This window comes from Typha angustifolia, chromosome 8 (genome assembly GCF_048772165.1).
Source record: "Typha angustifolia cultivar Huaian chromosome 8, ASM4877216v1, whole genome shotgun sequence".
NCBI classification, from domain to species: domain Eukaryota; kingdom Viridiplantae; phylum Streptophyta; class Magnoliopsida; order Poales; family Typhaceae; genus Typha; species Typha angustifolia.
Window position 1 is genome coordinate 7,263,762 of NC_133246.1, and position 24,468 is coordinate 7,288,229.

General features: G+C 37.8%; 1 protein-coding gene across 3 annotated transcripts; it reads left to right on the forward strand.

The window, feature by feature from the left end:
- Nucleotides 1–209: 209 nt before the first annotated feature.
- Nucleotides 210–21,755, forward strand: LOC140764588 (caffeoylshikimate esterase-like). Of its 3 annotated transcripts, none has more exons than XM_073103227.1 (9): nt 210–382; nt 463–692; nt 7,419–7,448; nt 9,153–9,279; nt 9,380–9,526; nt 19,301–19,431; nt 19,510–19,647; nt 19,914–20,012; nt 21,270–21,755. In XM_073103227.1, the coding sequence occupies exons 1-9, from the start codon at nt 328–330 to the stop codon at nt 21,498–21,500; spliced, it is 1,188 nt and encodes a 395-aa protein (XP_072959328.1). In that variant the 5' UTR covers nt 210–327; the 3' UTR covers nt 21,501–21,755. The 3 variants fall into 3 exon arrangements, with proteins under 3 accessions (XP_072959328.1, XP_072959329.1, XP_072959330.1); XM_073103228.1 differs by having other exon boundaries at nt 476–692; XM_073103229.1 differs by having other exon boundaries at nt 249–382; nt 473–692.
- Nucleotides 21,756–24,468: the final 2,713 nt, after the last annotated feature.

Below are 24,468 nucleotides of genomic sequence, written 5' to 3' on the forward strand. Positions count from 1 at the left end.
ATTAATAAGTTCGTAGACCGGAATGATTCCAATTAGGTCTTAAGAAATATTCTCAGCACACCAGCATTGACTCCTCTTTTAACACCTGACATGCCTAAAATGGTTCATCGCAAGACAAGTAGACAACCCATGACCCACCAAATAGCATTGCGGGACCTTTTTCTTCCTCCTTTTTGCCATTTAATCCACATCTCTCCCACCTTCCCATTCGTTGCCCAAACTCTCTAGTCCAATTACTCTCCCTCTTCCCCAGCTTTTTTTTTTCTCTGGTGGTGTTGTCGTACCTTTATCCATTTATATTATATAACTTTCTCTTTCTCGCTTTATATGGCATCCAATTTTCCATGCTTCGCCAAGCTCTTCCCTTTTCGTCCACCTCGCGGTATTTATACTCACCTCTCCCTCGCTCTAGCCCGAATATTCGATATTCAATTCGTGAATCTACCTTCTGACCATTAATAGATTCTACTAGTAGCGTTGGGATCTCCTTCTTCCACGAGAAGGAGGAGGTCGCCAGCGGAAGATCCGTGGCGGCGCAAGCGGCGATGGCTGCGGCGATGAAATGGGAGGGGGTCGATGAGAGGCTGGGGAAGGTGGTTTTGGAAGCTAATCTTGATCAGGCACCAGAGAGGCGGCGGGTGCGTGAAGCATTCAAGGATGTGCAGCTTGGGATTGACCATTGCTTGTTCAAGGTGATGCCTTTGACCTCTATTTCTGGTTTTCTTTTTTCTTTGGATTTTGGCATTTGGGTCATTATCAAAACTTTCATGAACGGCTTATGTGGCAAATTGGTGATCGGATTTATAGAAAAAGATGGTTTCTTTAATAAGAACCTTCAAACTTGCATTTATTTGGAATTTATGTGGAAGAGAAAGTTTTATTAGTCGAAAACTGGGTGTACTTCTAGTAAATTTAATAGATTCTAAACATCTGGCCTTGATACCGATGGTATAAGTGGCCAAGGATTTTATCAAAATATGGTGAATTGGGAAATTAATGCATGTCTTTTGAATTTAGTGCGTTGAGTTTAATATCGTAACTGGATCCCTCAGGTATGAAATTTGTGGATATATCATGTTAGTGGATTTGCCCTGGGGCCTCTCTCTAGTGTTCTAAATTATTTCTGCATAACTGGTACTATCATATACATTTTATCTGTATCCTTTTGTGTGTATTAGCTTTAAGATTCTTTAAGGTTTGTTTGACCATTTGGGTAATATATTTAATAGACTTGAGTAACACAGAAATTCAAAAGGTAGAAAGCTTCAACCTGGATTCATAAAATATTCACTAAATCAACCCAAAAATGAAGTTGAATACTGAGTTCTGCATAAAAAGATATAAGTGAAATAAAACTTTACTAAGATAGTAAATTGTTGCTTTGAGGCTGGAAGTTTGGTTGAAATCCACGTTTTGATTGTGCGAGTTATAAATTTATAATAAGAAGCACATCTTCCTGTAGCTCCAAAGCTAAGCTCATCACCATCTGATATTATATTCAACTACCAATTCTTCTACAATTTGAATGCCACCCCCATGACAAGGCCTATCTTTATAAGATCTTTAGGAAATCTTTGGACCTTATCTTTCAATCTGACTCATGATTGAAGGCTTAATTGTGGATTCTTTAGTTGACGTATTTGGTCTTATTTTCTTCTTCATCATTCAGTTCTGGTTGGAGAGAACTCATCAGCAAGTTAATGGAATTGTTTCACCATCTTCCGATCAATTTTACACACATAATTAGTATCGATCTCTTCAACTCAATTTATTACAAACCTGTCAATCAAGCCAAAATCTTCCGCATTGACAATTGAAGATACATTACCATTCTTCAAATCTAGTACTTCTAGATATGTCATAAGCAATGTCATTAATGCCACCTGCCAAGTCCTTGATAAGCATATTATGCTGCATAAAAGGACATAGAATGGATTCTACTATCTCAATGAACTGCTCTCAACATAGTGGTTGAACATAGGCCCTTCTCTCTCATTGAATCCCTCCTCCATAGTGTCATCAAGCATACGTGGTCCTACTTGATCAAGGCTGTCATCCTTCTCACAATCCACAAGTTCCTCTGGTTGTAAGCTTTCATGAAACTCAATTTTCAAATCTGCTTTCTATTATATTGAGTAGTTCCATATGATGATGCCATACAACTTGATCAAAGCATTAATATGACGGAAAGACAAACTCTTCAAAAATAGACGGCTTTGACCTAACTCATAGGACACTAATTTCATTCGACCCAAACATGTTGAAAGAAACCAAATTGAATTTTGGGTCTTATATGAAAAGGATAAGCAAATAAAACTTTGTTGAAACTACAAAATTGTTGATTTGAGGTCTGAAACGAGGGAATTTGGTAGAACTCCACCTTGGATCATAACAATTTTTGGTAGTGATGAGTTTTGATCAGACACATATCTTCCTTCGATCTACAAATCTTGTCCGATTCTGAGTTCGTGATACCTTGATCTTCTAGTGATACACAAGTTCTTATCTAATTCAAAATTTCGAAAGAAAAAAACACCATCATAAGGCCTATCTTTTAGAACCTTTGTGAGATCTTTGGGCCTTATCTTTCAACCTAACTCATGATCAAGGCTTTACTCGTGGATTTGAGTAGGCCCAGTGATTTTCTCCATCAACATCACTCGTTCCTTTCCAATTTTTGATTGGTTTAGTCACAAGAAAAAAAAGTTTTCTAGTGCATTTTAATCTCGAAAGATTTCAGAAATGAAAGTTTCAGTTGTGAGTTATGTAGGGGTAAAAACGGATTGGATTCGGATTCAATAGCGCTTAACCCACATCCTAATATATATTTTTAGTCCGGATACAAATTCAAATATGGATATTTGATTAATAACAAATATTAAAATCATATCCTAACTAAATGGATATGGATAATTTTCGGATACGGATTGGATAATTTTGGTTAGTTTTTGGATACGAATCAGATATAAGAGTACATTTGGATCCCAAATGAATATGGTCTAAACTACTTTTTAATCATAAAAAAAGATAAAGTGCTAACATAACCACAAAAAGGAATTACAAATTACACCCCACAGTTGTGAGTAATTGCATCATAAAATCTGGAATCACCAAACACACACCTACTCTAATTTGCATCATACAATCCAAATATACACTACACGATGAACCTATTTTAAACACATTTAAACAAATTGGACTAGCACACATTTCTCTAGCAATTAAAGAACATTGTCAGGAAGCATCCCCTTATTGCCATGAGAAAGCATTGACAAAGAAAGAGCATAACTCAAAACCCAATTCCTGCATCCTTTGGAAAGCATCAACAGCTACCAAATCCAACTCATTATAAGAATATCCTGCTATCAATGCATTCCAATTGACAATATTCTTCAATGGAATTCTTTCAAACAATTGGCGAGCAACTTCAACCTCACCCATTTCCATGTAAAAAAACTAGCACAGTTGAGATATACTCATCGGATGCAAGCCCAATTTTTACTGCCCTCCTGTGAGCTTCTCGGCCCTTATCTATAGCAGAGAAAGCACCATAGGCCTTGAGGATAAATAGGAAAGCAAACTTATCAGGTGGAAAGGTTTCAAATTGTAGCATCTCCAAGTACAAAAGTAGAGCTTTACCAGAGAATCCATGGGCAGCATAACCTCGAAGCATCATGTTCCAAATGAATGGCACTTTGGATGGGATCCTCTCAAAACCCAACTCGGCGAAATCCATTTGGTTGAGGAGAGAGTAAAGAGTAACAAGCTTAGTTTGGATTTGAAGGTTCTGTGGAAACTTAGATTTGATGATTTTTCTCTGCAAGGAGGTCGAAGGAGAAAAAGAAACTTAAATTGGTCGAGAAGGGAGGACCGGAGGAGGTGGGGCTTGGTGACGGCAAACTCGAGGAGGGAGAATTGGAGGAGGCGGAGCTTGGTGATGCTACGACGAAGTGGTGATGGCAGCGGAGAGGTCGGAGAGGTGATGGCGATGGAGGAGTTGAAGACGATGATGGCGAGGAGAGATTTTAGACTTTCGGTGGAGGCAGCTATCGGTTGGGAAAGAGATGTTGAGGGTAATGTTGGGGTGGATCGGTTGGTTTGGAGGGTTAGGTATTTATATAAGCGGTTAAACGGATATCCGTTATCTGGATTTGAATCCGATAACATTAGTTATACCTAGTATCTGTATTTTTCCTAAAAGACTATTTGTATCAGGATCTGGATTAGGACATTTACTATGCCCATATGTATAATGTGCTTTACTTTGAAATGATATTAAGCATGATTTTCTAACTCTTCCAGAATAGTCTTTTGTTTCTATAGGAACAAACTTAGAAAATAAAACAAGCATTCATGGTGCATTATGAGGAATATGGAAACTTTAGTTGTTGTTCCCATTGAATTTTTTCTTTGAATAAGTGCTAATGCAGTTACAGTTTGAAAGTGAATAAATAACAAAGTGAGAAGGTAGAAAATGTGAGGTTATAGCTGAAGCTATGGAAGAAGCCAAGAAATTAATGAGGCTAATGCTAATGCATATGCTAGTATATGTCATATTTTACTTACTAAAAATGGAACTGAGAAGAGTATGTGCATAATTGCTTAGGTAAGAAAAGGAAGAGAGAGGATGTAGGTGATATTTTATGCATACCAGAAGAGAGTTCAGTAAAGGAGGATGTTATATAAAGTTGGTAAAGGTTGTTAAATTATAAACTATATAAGATTGAAATCATTGTTTTCCATCAGCTTAAGCTTCTAGAGAAGATAGTGAATGAAGATGGTAGTAGAGTTGTAGGTTTTGGGTTTGAACATCATCAAACACATCTGCCAATTAAAATGTAAACCTTCTTTCATTTAACTGAAAATGAATGTCTTGTGCCAATTAAAATATCCAGGATCTGATATGAGAGGGAGTGTTAAATAGTGAATCAACATAGGTAAGTAGAATAAGAGTGACCAAATGTATTAAATATTTCAAAAGTTGGATCAAAGGGCAATAGAATTTAAGATCTGATGTGATACAGGTTTTCGCATTATCTTCTTCTATCTTCTTCTATAGAAGTTCGGACCTTGGGTGGTTGATTTCGATCTAAAAGAATTTGGATTTAGTTATAAATTGGTTTGAGAAGGAATCAGATTAGTTTAGGTTGTCATGTGATGTTATATTCTCCTATCTTTGTATAGAGCTGAGGAAAGTTTTGAAAGTACATAGTTTTATCATGAAATAGGAAACACCAAAAATTCTTATAGAGGATACCCCTATACATGCTCTCTCCCCTCTTCATCTCCCGCACAACCACATAGACATCTTCTTTTCCCCTCAACAAGTCGGGTTATCATTATTTACCTCATAGTTTGATTGATTATATATGTTTCTCCTTTATAGCCAGGCAAGTTCACTTCTCTCTCTCCCCATTTATTTTACCTAGTTGTACAAATAATGAAATGATACTTGGAGCTAAAAAAAGGATTCTTAATTTCTCACCTTTATCATGGTTCTGTACAAGTGTAAGGATTGTCGTGTTAATTAGCACATTCTGTGTCAAACAACACTTGCTGTGCCAATAGGTTATTGACACTTGGCATAGGGTATGTCGATAGCGTAGCCCCCTGTCAGGCTGTGTTGAGTGGCACGCTTGTATGCCGGCGGCCCATGCTGAACCCGTATCGCCCGTTATGGGCAATATGGGTATTGTATTGATCAACACACATTATGTCCCTCCCAAAACCCATTAACTTAAGTTAGAGATCTACAGTAGATAGTAGGAGTTACAGATAAAGAGAGGAGCAAAAATGAGATCTAGATGGGATTTAATATTTTTTTTCTTCAAATCCTGTCAAAAGGTATAATTTCTTCATTTTCTTAAGTATTTATATTTTAGAAACCAATTATATAAATGACGGATATATCTTAATTTTTCTAGATCTATTATTTGTAAGAGTCATTCTATATATATCTAACATTTTGGTGCTAAATTTATAATATTCTTTAAAATATAGGAATCAAAGAGGAAATTTGATTTCCCCAAAATTTTGCCTCAAATTTCAAAAAAAAAAAATCTAGAATAAAAGACTTTAATATAGGATTTAATATATGTATTAGAACAAAATAATGGAGAAAAATTCTAAGAAATGTATTAGAGGCATGTCAGTAAATGTGCCAATGGATCACTAAGGTGTGCCGACAGGGGTATCAACATGGCATGTGCTACTGACATGACAATCTTTGGATCTATAGACTCTTTATATTTTTCTCATATTGGTACGACACATATCCTAGTGTCTAGTGTACATCAAGATCAAAAAAAAGTTGGACTCACTTTGTATTGTTTCATGAAAACCACATAGGTCTAGAGATTGGTGATACTTGAAGTATTGGTGTTAGTATATTAGGTAATAGAAATATTAGGTTCCATGAAGTCATAAATGTTTTACAAATTCAAAATAGTGAAGGATAGTGGAACATGATAGTCCTTTGAAAGAGGCCGGAATGTTTTTTGAGCATTGTCTACTATTGTTGTCTAGTTGACTTAATTATATGACCAAATTCAATTTTGAGGACTAAGTAGATGACATACTAGACAAGGGACAGCACCTTACTACCTCTAAATTAGGACAAAAAGGTGATGCAAAGTTGCACAAGTACAAGAAAAGTTAGACTTCTAATACCTATTCATAAGCTTTAAGAAATTGGTCTATCAAAGGTCAAGACATAAAACTAGCTATGAGAACGCTATCTGGTTTCATTCTAGGAAAATCTATCATAGAACTTCTTTCTAGAAGTTTTTGAGAAGAAAGGATCTACACAATTACACATTGTTATGAATTTATAAACGAATTATGATAGTGCTCTTAGAGCATTGGAGGATTTAAAAGAAGATAGTTGTGATGGCATACAAGAATAAAACAGGAGTAACTATTATATGGACCGTTATGGGAAGACAAATGAATATTCTATTATGACAATGTTGGCCAATGACCGCTATTTAGTCACTTATGTTTGCACTAGAATCAGAATACAAACTTACTGGCATATATGATGGGGTTAGCAATTCCATGTTTATGTATGCTAAACTCGTAGATGACATTGTGGATTGATTTGCTTGATCTGACCATATTTAACTCTACGCCGTTAAGTCTTTCTATGGGAAAGATGAGTTATAACTACATATTATTCTGAACTCCTCAACATTGATTGAGATCAGCATTTATGTTAAAATATTAGCCTAGGTTTGTTAAGTTTGATTATGATAGCAAATTTTGTGATGCTATACTTTCAAAGCTTTAGTTTATTAAAGTTTGTGAACATTTTTTTTGCTGGAGAGTACCTTGACTTGATGGATCCTGTAATATCATTTAAATTATTGTTTTGTTATTAGTTAAGGAAGATAAATGACACCCTCCACTTGTCCTTGCAGGCTCAATATACTGGAGTCAAAACAATGGAGGTACTAACTATAAATGTTGTAGAAGTCCCTATGTATCATTGCTTGTTTGTAATTATATATCCCTCCATAAATTTTTTCCTTGCAGTAAATTCCATGTTTGTTTTATCTTCTTACATTGTTGGTATATATATATGATATACATGGTCTTGATAAATAGCCAAAGCAATTTCTTTGGCAACGCGGGGCACTGTCTGCCCAGCAAAGAGTTAGAGGGCAGTGGTTTGGCAGTTGGGCCGAGCGTGTAGCGGTGACAGGTGGGTGCTCTTCCTCTTCCTCCTCCTCTCATGTTGGGAACTATTCTTTTCTTTTTCTTCTCTCACCCTTCCCTCACCCTCTCACTAGCTACCGCGTGTCGTCGACACACCTACTCACTCTCTTTTCTTTCTATCACATCCACTCTTGTAGCTTTCGTGCTCGCTCCCATATTACTTTAGATGCATTAATATTATATAAGATGCATTTGATAAGATACGTATATATATATATATATATATATATATAGTTATATATATAGTTATATATATAGTTATATATATATATAGTTATATATGTATATATCAAGGTTCCGAAAATCGGTGTCAGAATCGGGATCAGCCGCCTGTATCGGATCGGACTATTTTAATTAAACAAAATTTTAAATATTATTTAAAAATATTGAGAAATTTTTAAAAATTTAGAAAAAATTATAAGAAAATAATAATTACTCACATTAAAGCCGAAAAAGTAAATCTCTCTTCCTCCCTTTCTTTTTTCCTATTCCTTTAATTGTTAGTCTGAAGTATCCATTCTCTTCCACACTCATTTTCTCTTTCCCTTTCTCCCTCACCCTATTCTTTTATTTTTCCCTCTCTCTCTCCTTCACTCTCTCTTCCTCTTTCCCTCTCTCTCTCCTTCACTCTCTCTTCCTCTTTCCCTCTCTCTCTCTCTAGCTGCTGCTGCAGGACCGGCTAGTTTCGACCTGGCCGATCCCGATCCAATTTGGTTGATCCCACTCGGGATCGGCTAAAACTGAAAACTATGGTATATATATATTTATTGTTATGGTTATAAATTACACTATTAAATTTTTTATATACGTATAATATGCTATATTGGTATATACTGTATATCATATATAATTAATGAAATATATTTTATTTTTATATATGAAAATGCTAGCCTATCTTGGCACTAGGCGGTGGGGTGACCGCCCACCATTTGTTGCTACCTTTTAATACACTGATGATATACAAGATGATCTCCAAGTTCATTGGGTTAAAGGAGTTCCGACAAAGAAGTCTTGTATTGAATTCATTTCCAAATCTTTTCAGAGTTTAATGTATGTACAAATGTAGTAACTTGAATAGGAATATGGCTGAGGTAAGTCTTGGAACTTCTTGTAGCCTTGCTTGGGCCACTTCCACCCGAATACTGAAAGCCCAGGACCATCTGGTCTGTTAAAATGGAATATACCATTGAAAATGTGGTCCTTCTTAATCTAGCCTGGTAAATGACTGGACAGTTCTTGGTTGAAGGGATGCTCAGGCCATATCCTTGCCAGGTGGACATTGGCTTGAAAAGAGCAGGTGAGACCACACCTAGTAATGTCCTCTTGATACCCTCTTTTAAATGGTAATTGTGGTTCAGATAGTGTTTATTTCATACTATATGATACTGGTACAACCTTGCTATAAATATGATACTCACTAAGCTGCTTTTGTATAGTCATATATGCTGAATTCTACTGGTTTGGAAATTTTCTCCAAATGTTGGCTTCCAGAGAATTCTAGAATAAAAGCATTAGTTTGTTTTTGTCATGGTTATGGAGACACCTGCACGTTTTTCTGTGAAGGTATGTTTTTCCTGCTCGTAGTGCTTGTGAATTTGACTTATAAACCATCCCCAAGTATCATAAGATGTTACATTGACATTTGACTTTGTTTGTTTTATAGGGTTTGCAAAAAGAATAGCTTCAGCTGGATATGGAGTTTTTGCATTAGACTACCCTGGGTTTGGTCTTTCAGAAGGGCTTCATGGATATATACCATGCTTTGATTCTCTTGTTAATAATGTAGTTGAGCACTTCTCCAAGATCAAAGGTATGATATCACTTTGCATTCTTTATCAACGATTTTGTCTAACCATCTATTCTTATACATTTGTCGACTTTGTTGTGAGAACATTGGCAAGTTAAATTCTTTGAAATCTGTCTAAAAAATGTCTTGAATTCTTCTTAGAAGTGTTTGTAGACACAAACAAAACTTATAATTTGGATTGTGAAAGACAATAAAGAAAGGATAATCAGCCTTCTGTTGAAATAGTTAAATGTGTCGAAGTAATGGATACTCCTATTTTTACCATTTTCTCTTGGTTACATGCAAGAATTCGAGACATATTTTCATCCAAAAGTGTGTTCATATTTTCATACTGAGGTAATTATAACAACGATGGTTGTGCTAACCAGCACGGGGTGTGCCAGTAGCGTACCGGCATGTGACACGAGGAGTGCCGCATGACACCTCTTCTAGTAGTGATCTACTCGTCGTCACCCGTCGTGTCGGAGAGCTCCATCGATGAAGGCATTGTCACGTCCTTAACAGGGATGCCCTAGCCCCAACCCCAACTCGAGGAGGAAGAAGACCTTGGGCGGGTCAGGGTGGGTGAATAAAGAGTTAAGTTGCTGATTCGGATCACATCCCTGTGTGAGACACAACGATGCTTTCATCTCCGATAGCGAACGACAGGCGACGATGGTGGTGAGTGGCGGTAATGAGGTCGAAGAGTGAAACGTCGCTAGTCTTCTTCTTCTTTTTCTCTCCCTTTCTTGCGGCACGACTTGGCAAATACCATGGCACGGGCCCTACCATGGCAGAGCCATCCATGAATAATAGTCCTAGTTTTATGGTAGCATTGTAAGTTATGATTTGGTTTTGTGAAAGGTGAGTATGTTAAGGCGTTCCCAAAGATATTAAGCAGAAATTCTAGAGATAAACTTGAAGTTCTTGTAGATGATTTTCTTTCTCGTAGGTTTTGTTCCTGTTATGTTGGCATCTTGAACTCCCTTCTCTTTTTCCTTCTTTTAGGACACTCGATAAAAGCCTTCTTTTTTTCCTTCTTTTAGGATACTCAATAAAAGATCTTTGTTATGACCTAGCCATGAGGGCGAACTCAATCCCATTAAGTTAGATGCCTAGAGGTGGTCAGCAACAATTACGTCTTTTTCCATGGCTAGTTATCTATTTATATTTGGCTTTTATTTGCTTATTAGATGACTCTTTAGACCCTATATTTGGTGTATTTACTTTCTACTCATTTGCTTATGTATATTAGTTGTTGCTTAGGTGGATTAGTTAGACTTGAGCCTATTTGATACAGCTAACTGAGTCAAGCCAGGGAGCCACCTATAAATGTTGTAATGTCTGATTGGGTTAGCCATGCTTGGATTATTGAAACTTTAGTTAGTCTATCTCTTACTCTCTCAATCATCTTCCTCCTTTGTTCGACCATCATTAAGATTGGTTTACCACCACCCTTAGCCGACCAAGCCGCCTACCTCCTCGTCACCTGTCCTCTTTGATCCTAAGGAACAGTCCATGTTCTCCCTCCTCCCTTTTCGTTTAAACTATCTACTGTAGCCCTACACCACCACCAAACTGCACCACCATCACCACTGCCGCCCTACCCTAGTTGTTCTATCTCTCGTGCTCTCTCAATCCTCCCCCTCTCATGTTTAATCATTACCAAGCTTAGCCGACCACCACCCTTAGCTAACCAAGCCACCTACCTCCTCGTCGGACCGCCCCCTTTGGATTTGTTAGAAAGATCTCTTTCAGAGCTACAATATATTTTTAAATTTCACAATGTTTCAACAGGAAGATCGTTCGATATATCTCTCGAAAGTTCCACCCTAATTTCTGTCTGGAACTAGTTACGGATCAGAATGAGCTACTTCGAGGCAGGATCAGGATCGCATCAATCCTAAATCTGGGTTTTGGAAGAGATGGACAGATGAGAAAATTTGAGAGGTGGCTGGAGTGTTTGGTTCATGGTTAATTCCAGTTACAAGTTTCAAAGTTGTAGCAATGGAAAAGAAAAGATAAAAACATAGAGCCAAAAAGACCATTAGATACTTGGATTCAGGGAATGGTTTGGTTTGCACAAATAATGTATGTACCTTTAAATCTTTATATATTTTTATATCTTTAAGGAGTCTGTTAGCAGCTTTAGTGGATATCTGAATTCTGAACTCAAATCTAGTTCATGCTTACCAAATACTTGGAGGGAATAACCCACCTAGAGCACATGTTATACACTGTCTCGAACTTGGCAAGAAATGTAAAATATTCTCAGAATGTAAGACATGCTTAGACTTTTACTACTTTTGGACTTAACTTTTTAAAAAAAGTGACCTCTAATGGACTTGCAGATCATGTAACTCTATAGTAACTTGATTCATATGAGGAGAAATTCTCAAGGATTATTCTGTGGAGGCTCTAAAGTATCAATTGATAAACCACAAGTTGTGACTTGGGATTAATGGTAGGTTGGCTAGGCTGCAAGCAATATTGGATATTTTTTTGGTAGTGCCAAGATGTAAGGCTTATAGCTTAGTTGGATCTAATAGGTTATGGAACGATTCCTTCAACATCTGGATTTATTGTAAGAAACTGTCCATTCAACCATAGGAAAATATTCACCAAATATTCTTCCATAATTAGAAAATTATGAAATCAAGTGGAATCGATTTGTAACTCCTTGATCTATATTTTTCGTATTTACGCTCTTTGCAGATTCGAACTGCAACTGGGACGAAAATACGATTTAATGCGGATGATGGTGGTGGTGACGGGTGGAGTAGATGTTAGGGTTATGGATGATAATGGAGATGAGGTTGGATGGTTGATGTTGCCTAAGGGATAAAGACGAAGGGAAAAAAGTGGTCGAGATCCCAAGAAAGAGGGAGGACTTGATAGACAAGAGAGATTAGAAGTTAGGAGAGATCTTGCCAATAGTAGAGATGGTAGGTTGGTGAAGAGGGAGGAGGGAGATTAGAGTAGAGAGAAGATAGAGAGGCAAGAAACCAATATTCTAATAGCATAATGATTTTAGTTGCTATCCACACCTTTATAGAGGCTAGTCAACAAGCCAAAATAACAATTAACTTTAATTCTAGTAGACTCCCGCCGATCGCGTTCGAATGCACAAAAGGTGTTCTCTGTCGATGTGAACCAGATGTAAATACTCGAATGCGGCGTTTGAACACGTCCAACCGCGTTTGGACGCGCATTTTGGGTTCTTTGTTTTTACGAACCTGATGTAGGCATTCGCAAAGGCGTTTGAACGTGCTCCCAACCGCGTTCGAACGTGACTTACAGAAGATTTATTTTACTAAAAATAAATAACCAACGCAATAAGAAAATACTTTAACTAGGTGTATCAGCCCATCACGCTTCCCCCACCTTATCCTCAGGGTGTAATGTCGGGGAAACGCTCTAAAATATCTGTCTCCAACTCTCATGTCGCCTCATCGGATGGCTTGCCAAGCCAGTCAACTAAAATTTCCATCCCTAATCTGATACTATGACGTCGTTGATGCTCAGCAATTACACAAATTAGATCTACAATCTTTGTCTCCTCCAATGGCTTCGGTAGAACTGATCCAACAACCTCATAATCTCCAATATGCTCCCTTAGCAATGAAATATGGAAGACAGGATGCACTCTCGACCCCTCAGGCAGCTCCAAACGATATGCAACCGGACCTATGCTTTCTAAAACGGACCGAAGTAGCGAGGTGCTAACTTTTGGTTTCGCATCGGACGCAAGGTCACCTAATGATACAGTTGCACCCTCACAAACACCTAACTGTTGATATTGAACTCCTGCTCCCTATAGCTGTGATCATAAACTTGCTTCATGCGGTTTTGAGTAAGTTTAAGATGGGCACACAACCTCCTCAATATGGTGTCTCTATCCATCAAAGCTAAGTTCACTTCCGTCCGATCTGCAGATGTCACTGGATCATAAGCGCATAATATCAGAGCCGTGCGCTCATACACCACCTCGAACGGAGTCATGCCAATGCTGCTGTTGTAGACTGTGTTGTAAGACCACTTCGCCCATGGTAAGAACTCTAACCATTGTCTTGGCATCTCTCCAACAAAGCACCTAAAGTACTGCTCAATGCTTCGATTGACCATCTCGATTTGGCCGTCCGTCTGTGGATGGTAAGTTGAACTGAAGTTCAATTGAGTCCTCTGTAATCTGAAAAATTCTATCCAAAATTCGCTCATAAATACACGATCACGATTCGAGACAATCGTGCGTGGCATGCCATGTAACCGAGCAACATATCTAACAAAAATTTCAGCCACTGACCTGGCTGAAAATGGATATAACAATGCAGAAAAATGTGCATACTTACTCAATCTGTCAACCACCACAAAGATAACAGAATAACCACGCACTAGCAGAAGACCCTCTATGAAATCCATAGAAATGTCCTCGTAAACACGGTCCGGTATAGGTAAATGATGTAGTAATTCGACCGGTTTTAATGTGGTTGCTTTAGCCCTTTGACAGACTTCGCAAGCACGGACAAAATTCCTCACATCCAATCTCAATCCTGGCCATGTGCAACTCTGAGATATCCTCCTATAAGTCCTTAAGACACCCTCATGACCAACCTCTGGAGTTTGCTGAAAGTGCTCCAACAATTTCTACCGCAATCCGTCATTTGCAGGCACCCAAATGCATCCGTGGTCCAGTAACAAACCACCTCGATTCTTCAACTCTGGATGGTGCTTCGGATCATCCAACACCTTCTGCAACAATCTCAAAATATTTGGGTCAGATATACATGCATACCTTAGCTTGTCATGAAAAGGAAAAGTAGAAGAATAGGTTGCGAGCTCGGCGGTATTGGGTTGGTACGATAGTATATCTACCAATTTATTTTCTATTCCTTTTTTGTATTGAATTTCATAATCATACCCCAGCAATTTTGTGACCCATCTCTACTGTGCCGGAGTGTGAATACGCTGTCCCACAAAGTATGGAAGGCTCCTTTGATCGATTCGGATAATAAATCACCTACCGATCAAATAAGGCCTCAACTTTATCATTGTATGCAAAATTGCCAACATCTCTCTTTTGTAGGTCGATAATTGTTGGGATTTGTGATAAGGCCTTATTAAAAAATGCTATGGGACGTCCTCCTTGCATTAGTAGAACTCCTATGCTAACTCTCGACGCAACACATTCCACAACAAACTCTTTGGTGAAGTCTGCTAGAGCTAGAACGGGTGCCGTTATCATTGCTGTTTTCAGTTTTTCAAAGACTATAGTGGTTTCATCCTTCATCTAAAAGAGTCTTTCCTTAGCAAAGAAATGAGAGGAGTAGCGATCTTGCCATACCCGGCGATAATATCCGGTCAGCACTAAGAATCCTCGCAATCCTATAGTGATAGTAGGGATCGGCCAAGCAATCATGCATACTACCTTTTGAGGATTCACCGCCACTCCTTTCGCTGAGATGATGTGGCTTAAATACTCCATTTATGGTATTCCTCATAGACACTTGGACTTCTTAATCTTTAATTAACTTTGCTTTAACAAATTCAGCACATCCTCCAAATATCGTCAATACTCTATTTTAGTCCTGTTGTACACCAAAATATCATCAAAGAGTACTAAGACATACCTTCGTAGTAGAGGCCGAAAAATATACATGAGGTCTTTAAAAGTAGCTAGAGCATTGATGAGACCAAAGGGCATCATTTGAAACTTGTAGTGCTTGTTCGGAGTTCAAAATGCAGTTTTATACACATTTGCTAGGTGAACTCTAATTTGATGATACTCGGCCCTCAAGTTAAGCTTGCTAAATATGGTCGCCTCTGCAAGATCGTCTAGCAGCTCCTCTATAACCGGAATGGGATATCGGTCTTTGACGGTGATAGCGTTTAGTGCCCAGTAGTCGGCACAAAAATGCCATATCCCGTCCTTTCGCACCAATAACACAGGCGATGAGTAAGAGCTATGACTTGGTTGTATGAGGCATTGTTACAACATTTCGGCTACCATCTTAGAGATAACTTCCTTTTGCACATGTGAATACCAATATGGCCTCACGTTTGCCAGTGCAGCCCCGGGTACAATCTCTATGTAATGGTTCGTCATTCGTCTTGGTGGCAACTCCTTTGGTTTCTCAAACAGTCTAGCAAATTTATCTAATAAATTTGACAATTCGATAGTAGTATCTAGACTCATTTGAGGCTCGTCTCCTGTTGGTCCTAACTAAAGAAGATAGGCCAAATCACTCGCAAAAGGTAGCCCCACCATTGGCTGCATCGCAGGAATCGACGGAGACTGAACGCCATCAAGCCGCACATCTTTGTTTGCTTGCTTAGATTTCATCCACATGCTTCGAAAATTAAAGGTGACAGGTTCCAAGCTCTGCAACCATTGAGTGCTAAGGATAATGTTGATACTCTTAGTTAAGATATTTTCTTATTACATTAGGTGTTTATTTTTATTAAAATAAAATTCCTATAGGTCGTGTTCGAAGCAAATGGGGTCGTGTTCGAACGCCCTTGTGATTCATATATATGCCTTCGCAGATTCAAACTACAACTGAGACGAAAACATGATTTAGTGCGGATGATGGTGGTGGTGACGAGTGGAGTGGATGTTAGGGTTATGGATGATAATGGAGATGAGAGTGGATGGTTGATATTGTTTAAAGGATAAGGACGAAGGGGAAGAAGTGGTCGAGATCCCAAGAAAGAGGGAAGACTCGATAGATAAAGGAGATTAGAAGTTAAGAGAGACCTTGCCAATGGTAGAGGTGGTAGGTTAGTGAAGAGGGAGGAGGGAGATTAGGGTAGAGAGAAGATAGAGAGGCAAGAAACCAATATTCTAATAGCATAATTATTTTGGTTGCTATCCACACCTTTATAGAGGCTAGCTAACAACCAAAATAATAATCCTAATTCTAGTGGACTCCCGCCGATTGCGTTCGAACACATGAAAGGTATTCTCTGTTGATGCGAACCTGATGCAGACGTTTAAATACGACGTTCAAACGTGCTCGACTGCATTCGAACGTGTATTTTGTGTTTTCTGTTTTTGCGAACCTGATGTATGTGTTCGTAAAGATGTTTAAATGCGCTCCCAACCGCGTTCAAACGCAATTTATAGAAATTTTATTTTAATGAAAACAAATAACTAATGCAATAAGAAAATACTCTAATTAGGTGTATCAGGATGCTAGTGGTTTTCATTATTGATTACCTTGTGTTCAAAATTTTCCCTATTTATTAGGGCCTATCACAACATAAACAATATCATGACCATGTGGTATTGTGGCTTTCTTGTAATGCTGATTAAAGTGTTGTCTAATGCAGTGCTATCATGATGCGAGGAGGTAACAAATTAGAAGATTCACTTCAAGGAAATGATAAAATGCCAAAAAAAAAGACAAATAAAGATACTCTAATAAATGTCATTTGAAGATTTATCTTGTCAGATTATCATTTTAAAAGCACTTGATAATTTTCTTTAGCTAATTGGTGTTTCAATTCTAGCAGCCAGAGAACTTAATACTTATTGTACCTTGCAATATTTTGAACACACTTCAGGGATTATTACGTTGATTAAATATATATGAATTAACTCATCTAGAAATTAAGATGTAATCCTCACATTTTACTTCACGTTTCATGTTAAGTGTGCTCAAGGGTTGTTATGCAAGTGGCATGCTCCGATCCAACCGGCATGCCTCTAAATATGTTTGTTTAGTGCTTTTATATATATTTTAGGTTCTAATATTTGTATTAAAGCCTACATTGGAGTCTTTTATTCCTATATAATATTGTAAAAAACCTATTTTCTTAAATATATAGCAGTAGTATTATGATTCAATATATAATATCAAACAATTATCAACTCATATGGAGCTACTCTAACATGTTTCCTGATGTGAATCGAGTCAAACGAATTACATCATAGGGATATTGGGCTCGATAGATCAAGTCTAGTTATCTTAATTATTCTGTTTATATAGTTTAGTCGAAGCTTAGTAGGTTAGAATTTACTTAATTAGTTAAATTCAGTTTATTTATATTTTGTGCAGTTTTAGAAAAATATTCAGTAGATATTCATGTGGTGTTCGAATATTACGAAACCACTTGAATAAGATCGCCGACGTCTTGATCTAGAACTTTTATATTCAAAGCTTCCTTAGATTTTGACTCTATCTGCGGTAGGATGAAGAACTAATCTGAGATAGATAAGAAAACTGATTTAACTAAGTTATATTTATCTCTAATGTAAGCCCTTAACGCAAATTCTAGTATGAGATAGGGTGCCGCCCTAATTTAATCAAGCAATCAATTAAGGAAGATTTATTGGCTTAAGCCCTTGTCTATCTCCTCTTTCTCATCTTAGCTAAAGACTACAATTTCTCTCATCTCTTCCGTTGGCAAGGTCTCGTCCAGCCTACACCAACCTTATTTTTTAAGGGCCTGCCATCTCTTTCTCATCTTCTCTCTCTCGAGTAGCAGATTACATATTGATCTTCAGCCACTATTTGGTTAATAACTCAAGATCTAATTGGCAAAATTCTAAGATCTTAGATCTGTTGGAAACCTTTTGTCTCGAGCAATAGCATATCCAAATTTCAAGAAGATCCAACAGTTAGATAATCTGTAATAACCCTTGAAGTTCCGTACTTATATCTATTCAGAATTGTTACAAATCGGATCAAGCTGGTTTATAACATTTCTACACCAATTTTGACCCAAATTGAATAATTTGTACATATTAATTTCATAATTTTTGAAAGTTTTGGAAATTTTGTGGAAAATTATGTTTTCTTTTTTATTCCTATGTTTTGAAAAGTATTTTGCATAGATCTAGCGTTTGTAATAGATCTATGTAGGATGACTTTTACAAATGATAGATCTAGCTTTATTTTGGTACATTTTGGATGATTAATCTCAGATTTGGTTTCTAAATAAAAAAAATAGGAAGAGAAAATAATAATAATAATATATTTTTTGATTGGATTTGAAGTTCCCATCCTTGAATCACCCTTCTCCTTTCCGATATCTCTCTTTCTCCTATTCTTCATTATGGTTTGGAAATAAGCCTACCTGCGAAAAGGGGTCTCTTAAGTAATCTAAATAGGTATCAGGCGGCACTCAGGATGTGTTGCTAGATACTCTACCCATATCAAACAAGGCAGGTGATATAGGTAGCAACACACGCTAGAACAAGGCAAATCACATCGGCACAAGGTGGTGTGCCTCAGCTATGTCATGTGTTGGCACCCCACTAGCACGGGACGTGCCAATTGGCGCAACCCTTGAGTGTGCTTGTCTAATCTCAGAATTTACTGCACCTTTTTCTCTTTATAGTTTATCAGCTACATTGCAACTATTTCGATGGGCATATCTGGACGGATCTTCTATTTACAAATGTTACTGTTAGTGTTCTTGATGCTCTTGCATTTCATGCTACTCCAGTTGTACTCATAACAAAGATTAAGTTACCAATGATACAGCCCTTGTCGTAAGCATGTATCTTTTCCAGTTAATTTTTCCATAGCAGGTGGGTTTTTGAAGTTTGGGTTATCATGCTTAGTTTTATGCACAACATGTATATGCCAGAATCAAAATTTAGAGACTGATACATTATGACATGGCCAATGCATTAAACTCAGAAACTCAGATCTCAACTCATGCCTAGCAAAGATGTTTGTGCATTCATGTCAAAGAATTATTTTGCCTAATAACATGTCATTTATAGTGCGATAAACTTGTTTCATCACATCCTGTGTAAGTATCTTATAGAAGCAATATGTTGACTGCCAGAAAGTCCTGAATACCAAGGCATTCCAAGCTTTCTGTTTGGGCAATCCATGGGCGGAGCAGTTGCGCTAAAGGTCCATTTCAAACAGCCCAATGCATGGGATGGTGCAGTGTTAGTTGCACCAATGTGCAAAGTAATTATTCCTAATTTTCTTGCAAACTGCTTTGATATTTTGTACCACTTCTTAATAACTGTTAACAATTTCTAGTAGATGGCAGAAGATGTTGTTCCATCTTGGCCCGTTCAGAAAATACTAATCTGTATGGCCAAAATTCTTCCAAAAGAGAAGTTGGTTCCTCAAAAAGATTTAGCAGAATTGGCATTCAAAGATATAAAAAAGCGAGAGCAGGTTTGTTCTTATCCACCATCTAGGACAATTGAACTTGCTGAGATGAGCTTCCATGTATACTGGTTCAAGATTTGATGATCCATTTGATTCATGTGACTTATATTTACCTTATGCACATTCTAATTTATCTGTGTAACTGAAGTATAAGCTTTCTACAATTGATGTTATAGATATCTCTATCTTGCAACCTTGCCTTTTAACTTAAAATTTGCATTCATAGTTTCATACTAATGTGTTTAATGTTTCTCTTGAGTTATTGTATGCAGACTTCTTACAATGTCATTGCTTACAAGGATAAACCACGGCTCAGAACAGCATTAGAGTTGCTTAGAACTACCCAAGAGATAGAACGCCGACTTGAAGATGTATGAGTGTTAGCTCAATTTTTCAACTATGCAACTCCTCTCTCATATTTTGGATTCATTTTATCCTAAGTTAAGCACTTTTCTAGAATTACTATAGTGAATAATGAAATATGTCCTTTTCTATGTTGTCCACAATCGGTCCTATGCATACCATTAGTTGGGGTGGCTTGTTCTAAATTTTACACAAAAAGCAGGTTTCAAATAGTAGAAATGCAGGATTCAAAGTTTCAAACTGCAGTCTGCAAGTAGCTTAAATATTTGGTGCCATACACAACTTCTCCATTTTTAGAAAAAATATATAGAAATATTTCTCATAGTTTTATTAGTATAATAGATATGAAAGTGATTGTGTCCTTTTTGCGAAGATTAAATCTATGAGCTAGATAGTTAAATAAAATTTCCATTTATCATTTATACATTGTGTATCTGGTATAGAAGTATACCATGTTCTGATCTTTTGTAATGACACCAGAAGATAAAATATTTTTTATTTGCGACAACGGTTCAATACAATGTAAACATTTGCAGGTCAAAATTTCATGTAAAAACTGGATAAAATCTAGGCAAATTAAGTTTGGTGCACCTTCCTGGTCACATAGGCATTCTGTCTAGACCCTTAAAGGGTTTCCCTTATTTGTTTGCTATTTTAAATTTTGTCTTGCCAAATTTCCATTCAACTTGTGGTAAAAAGCTTAATTTTAGATAAGTTACCAACTTTTAAAAAGAAGCAGAAGACTAGAAATATAGGTCTTTACATGCTAGTGTTTTGTATTGGATCACGTTGACAATTCATTGTGATTTTTTTGTATACTTCTTCCTATATACAACTTTTTTAATATGGTTTCTAGTACCTCTTGGACTTTCTAGATATCACATATACAGGATACTAATATTGCCAGGATGTGTGCATTCTAAATCTTTTGTCATATTCTTTATATTCATAATTTTATTGATTGTTGTTTTTAAGTAAAAGGGAGGTTGGATATAACCGAGATTATAATTCTTTGGTTGTACACCCTTGCTGCAAGTATCTCTCCTAGCTGATTCATCATGCTAGATCTCTAAATACTTGGCTTGAACTCTGCCTGACCATGAAATGAATGGTAGAGTTGTCTACTCTTCCAATAGTTTAAGGAAATGACCATATACTCCAGAGGCATCTATTCTTTTGGATATTTTAGTTTATGCATCATTGTTCCTGTTAAATTTCTTCTAGCTGATATAGTAGAACTATAGCGAATCTCTTTCCTGTTTCAGGTATCTTTGCCACTAATAATTCTACACGGTGAGGCTGATTTCGTTACTGATCCTTCAGTGAGCAAGGCTCTGTATGATAAGGCAAGTAGCCCGGACAAGAAGCTCTGCCTTTACAAAGATGCTTATCATTCTCTCCTGGAAGGCGAACCTGATGATACAATATTCCAAGTTCTCGACGACATCATCTCGTGGCTAGATACCCACTCGGAGAGAAGTGTTCCATTCGGATAAGGGATTAAGGCGTACCAGAAGATGTTCCTCTCTCTAATTTACTGCAGCCACGCTGTCCATGTTCATCCATTTGCCTCTTAAAAAAAGTTTTCATACATAGTCTGACGGAATTCAATTATTCAGATATGTGATTTGTAGTTTGCCACTGCAGCATATTGCTGGTATTTTTATTGTAACTACCAAAGATATTCATTTATATGTAACTTATAAATTTATTTGTTCATATGTTGTGCCGTTCTTTCATTTTGACATTTGTTATTTTCTGCCATGATTATCAGGCTATGCCGCTTATGTGTATGTACCTGTAAAGCACTTAAGAAATGCTGGATATCTATGTGCTAATTTTGCAGTTCATTAAGTGAAGTTATCGCTTGAGCCTAAATCCACACTGCCCAACAAAAGAACAAAAAAACAAAAAAAAAATTATTGTATGCGCAAAATAGCTGAGTTTTTTTTTTTATCAAAATACCCCTATTTTTTAATTTTTTATTGAAATAGACTATCCTCGAACTTTTTTTTTTTCTCATCGCTGTTCATATGCAGCTCTAGGCTAGCTGCTTGTATATGCAGAAGACTCCTTCATGGCATACTATGGGGCTATCATGGAATGGCCTCACTAATTAATGTTGTAGCCCCTCATTCGTAGGTACTTTGATTCACCCATGCTCGCACCAATTCTCTATGCACCTCGTACTTGGGGAGGCTCAAAGGGTCCTCTCTCAGCTCCTCTATTAGTTCGACCAAAGCTAGATCTTCTGCACTAGCTCTCCACAAATCTAAAAAGAATGGATATATTAGAGCCGAAAAGGAAGCAAGCTAGCTTGAATTCGGTTGGCGCGAAAGGGCATCTGCAACTCTGTTCTCAATTCTCTTGTGTAGACCAGCTTATAGTTGTACCCAAGGAGCTTCATGACCCACCATTGCTGTGTTGGGGTGTGTACACGTTGCTCCGTAAAGAAAGGTAAGCTTCACTAGTCCATGTGGATAGTAAACCCTTGACCGATCAAGTAGGGGAGCTAGTTGGTAACGACGTGCAAAATTGTAAGCATTTTGTGATCGTAGGTGGACAGTTGTCGTGATCGGTCTAACAAGGCTTTGGTCATGTAAGCCATGGGCTTTCCTTCTTGCATCAAGATAGCTCCAAAACCTGCCCCCGTTGCGTCTCACTCCACAAAAAATTTGCTTAAATTTGGTAAGGCAAAAACCAGCACAGTAGACATAGCTGCTATTAATGCTTCAAAAGCCTCTGTCGCCTTGTTTGTCCATTGAAATCCTTCTTTACTGAGTAGGGAGGTCAGTGAAGCAGCGATCTTGCCATAAGTTGCAATGAATCACCAGTAGTAACCCGTTAGCCTAGGGTATCCCCTCATTTCCCACGGGTTAGTAGGAATCAGACAGCTCACCATATGTTTGATCTTGCTCGAGTCAACCTCCACTCCTCTTGCTGAGATGATATGCCCCAAGTACTCCACCCATGGCTCACCCCAAAGGCACTCGCTCATCTTGGCTTTTAGCTGGTTTCGCAGCAAAAAGCTTAACACCTCCCACAGATGCAACAAGTGTTCAGTCCAATTTCTACTGTACAGTAGAATGTCGTCAAAGAAACTGAGCACATATCGACGCTAGAGAGGGTGAAAGAGATCATTCATTAGCCCCTAGAAGGTCGCCAGTGTGTTAGTGAGCCCAAAAGGCACAACTCAAAACTCATAATGACCTTCATGAGTTTGAAATGTCACTTTGTGTACATTCGCTGGATTGACTCTAATTTGGTGGTACCCAACCCTAAAGTCGAGCTTACTGAAGTAAGCCGACCCCATGAACTCATTTAGTAGCTCTTTAATCACCGGTATTGGGTACCGGTCTTTGATAGTATTCGCATTCAAAGCTCAGTAGTAGACGCAAAATTACCAACTTTTATTTTTTTTCGAACCAGCGATATCGGCAAATGAGTAGGTGCTCCTACTTGGTTGGATGATGCCTTGCTTGAGCATCTCGACCACCAACTTGCTAATCTCCTTCTTCTAGACATAGGGGTATTAATACGATCAAACATTTGTTGATTCAGCCCCTGAAATGATCTGAATTAGGTGATCATGTCGGTGGGATTATGGGTGTCTTTTATTTTTATTTTAATATTTATTTCATAGAAAAAATAAGTTTTCTCTATGTCACATTCGAACGTGGGTGGAGTGCGTTCAAACGCAACGCGCTTGTGAACACCTGCATCAACTTCACAAATACAGAGAATGCAAAATATGCATTCGAACGCGCTTGCATCAAGTTCGCACATACAAAGAACGCAAAATGTGCGTTCGAATGTGATCGGGCGCGTTCAAACGCAGTCGATGAAAATCTACTATTTTAGGGTTAATAATTATCATTTTTAAATTGTTTTGTTAGCATCTAAAGGTGTGGATGGCAACCATGGAATCATTATTGAATAAATTGAATTTTGCCCTAGTCTCCTTCATCTTCTTCTCTCTCATTCTCTCGTTCCCCGGCGACACCGCTTCTAACCTCCTTGGACCGATCACTCACCCTAGTCTCTTAGGGGCGGCCCACTCCTCCCCCTTCTTCCAATCTATCTATCGCCTTGCCCTAACCCCTTCCATTACCCATAACCCTTCCACCACCACTTATTCACCGGTGCCACCCCATTACTGTCAGTCTACCACCATCCACCATTACCTAGGATCTCGTACCTCCATCCACGGATCCATAGACGAACTCCCTAATATTTGTCTACTTCTCGGATGATATCTCGAGATCCCACCGTCCGATTATCCTAAAACTAGATTTGTTGGAAAGCTCTTTTCTAAGGCTCCAATATATCAAAATTTTACATCGATCTTATGACCGCATCTTTCGGGATCCTTTTCCAAAGTTCCATGCCAAATTCTATCCAGATATGAAAACAGGATAGATCGAACCTTAGCCTAAGGGGTGATCGTATTAGGTTGATGTTCAG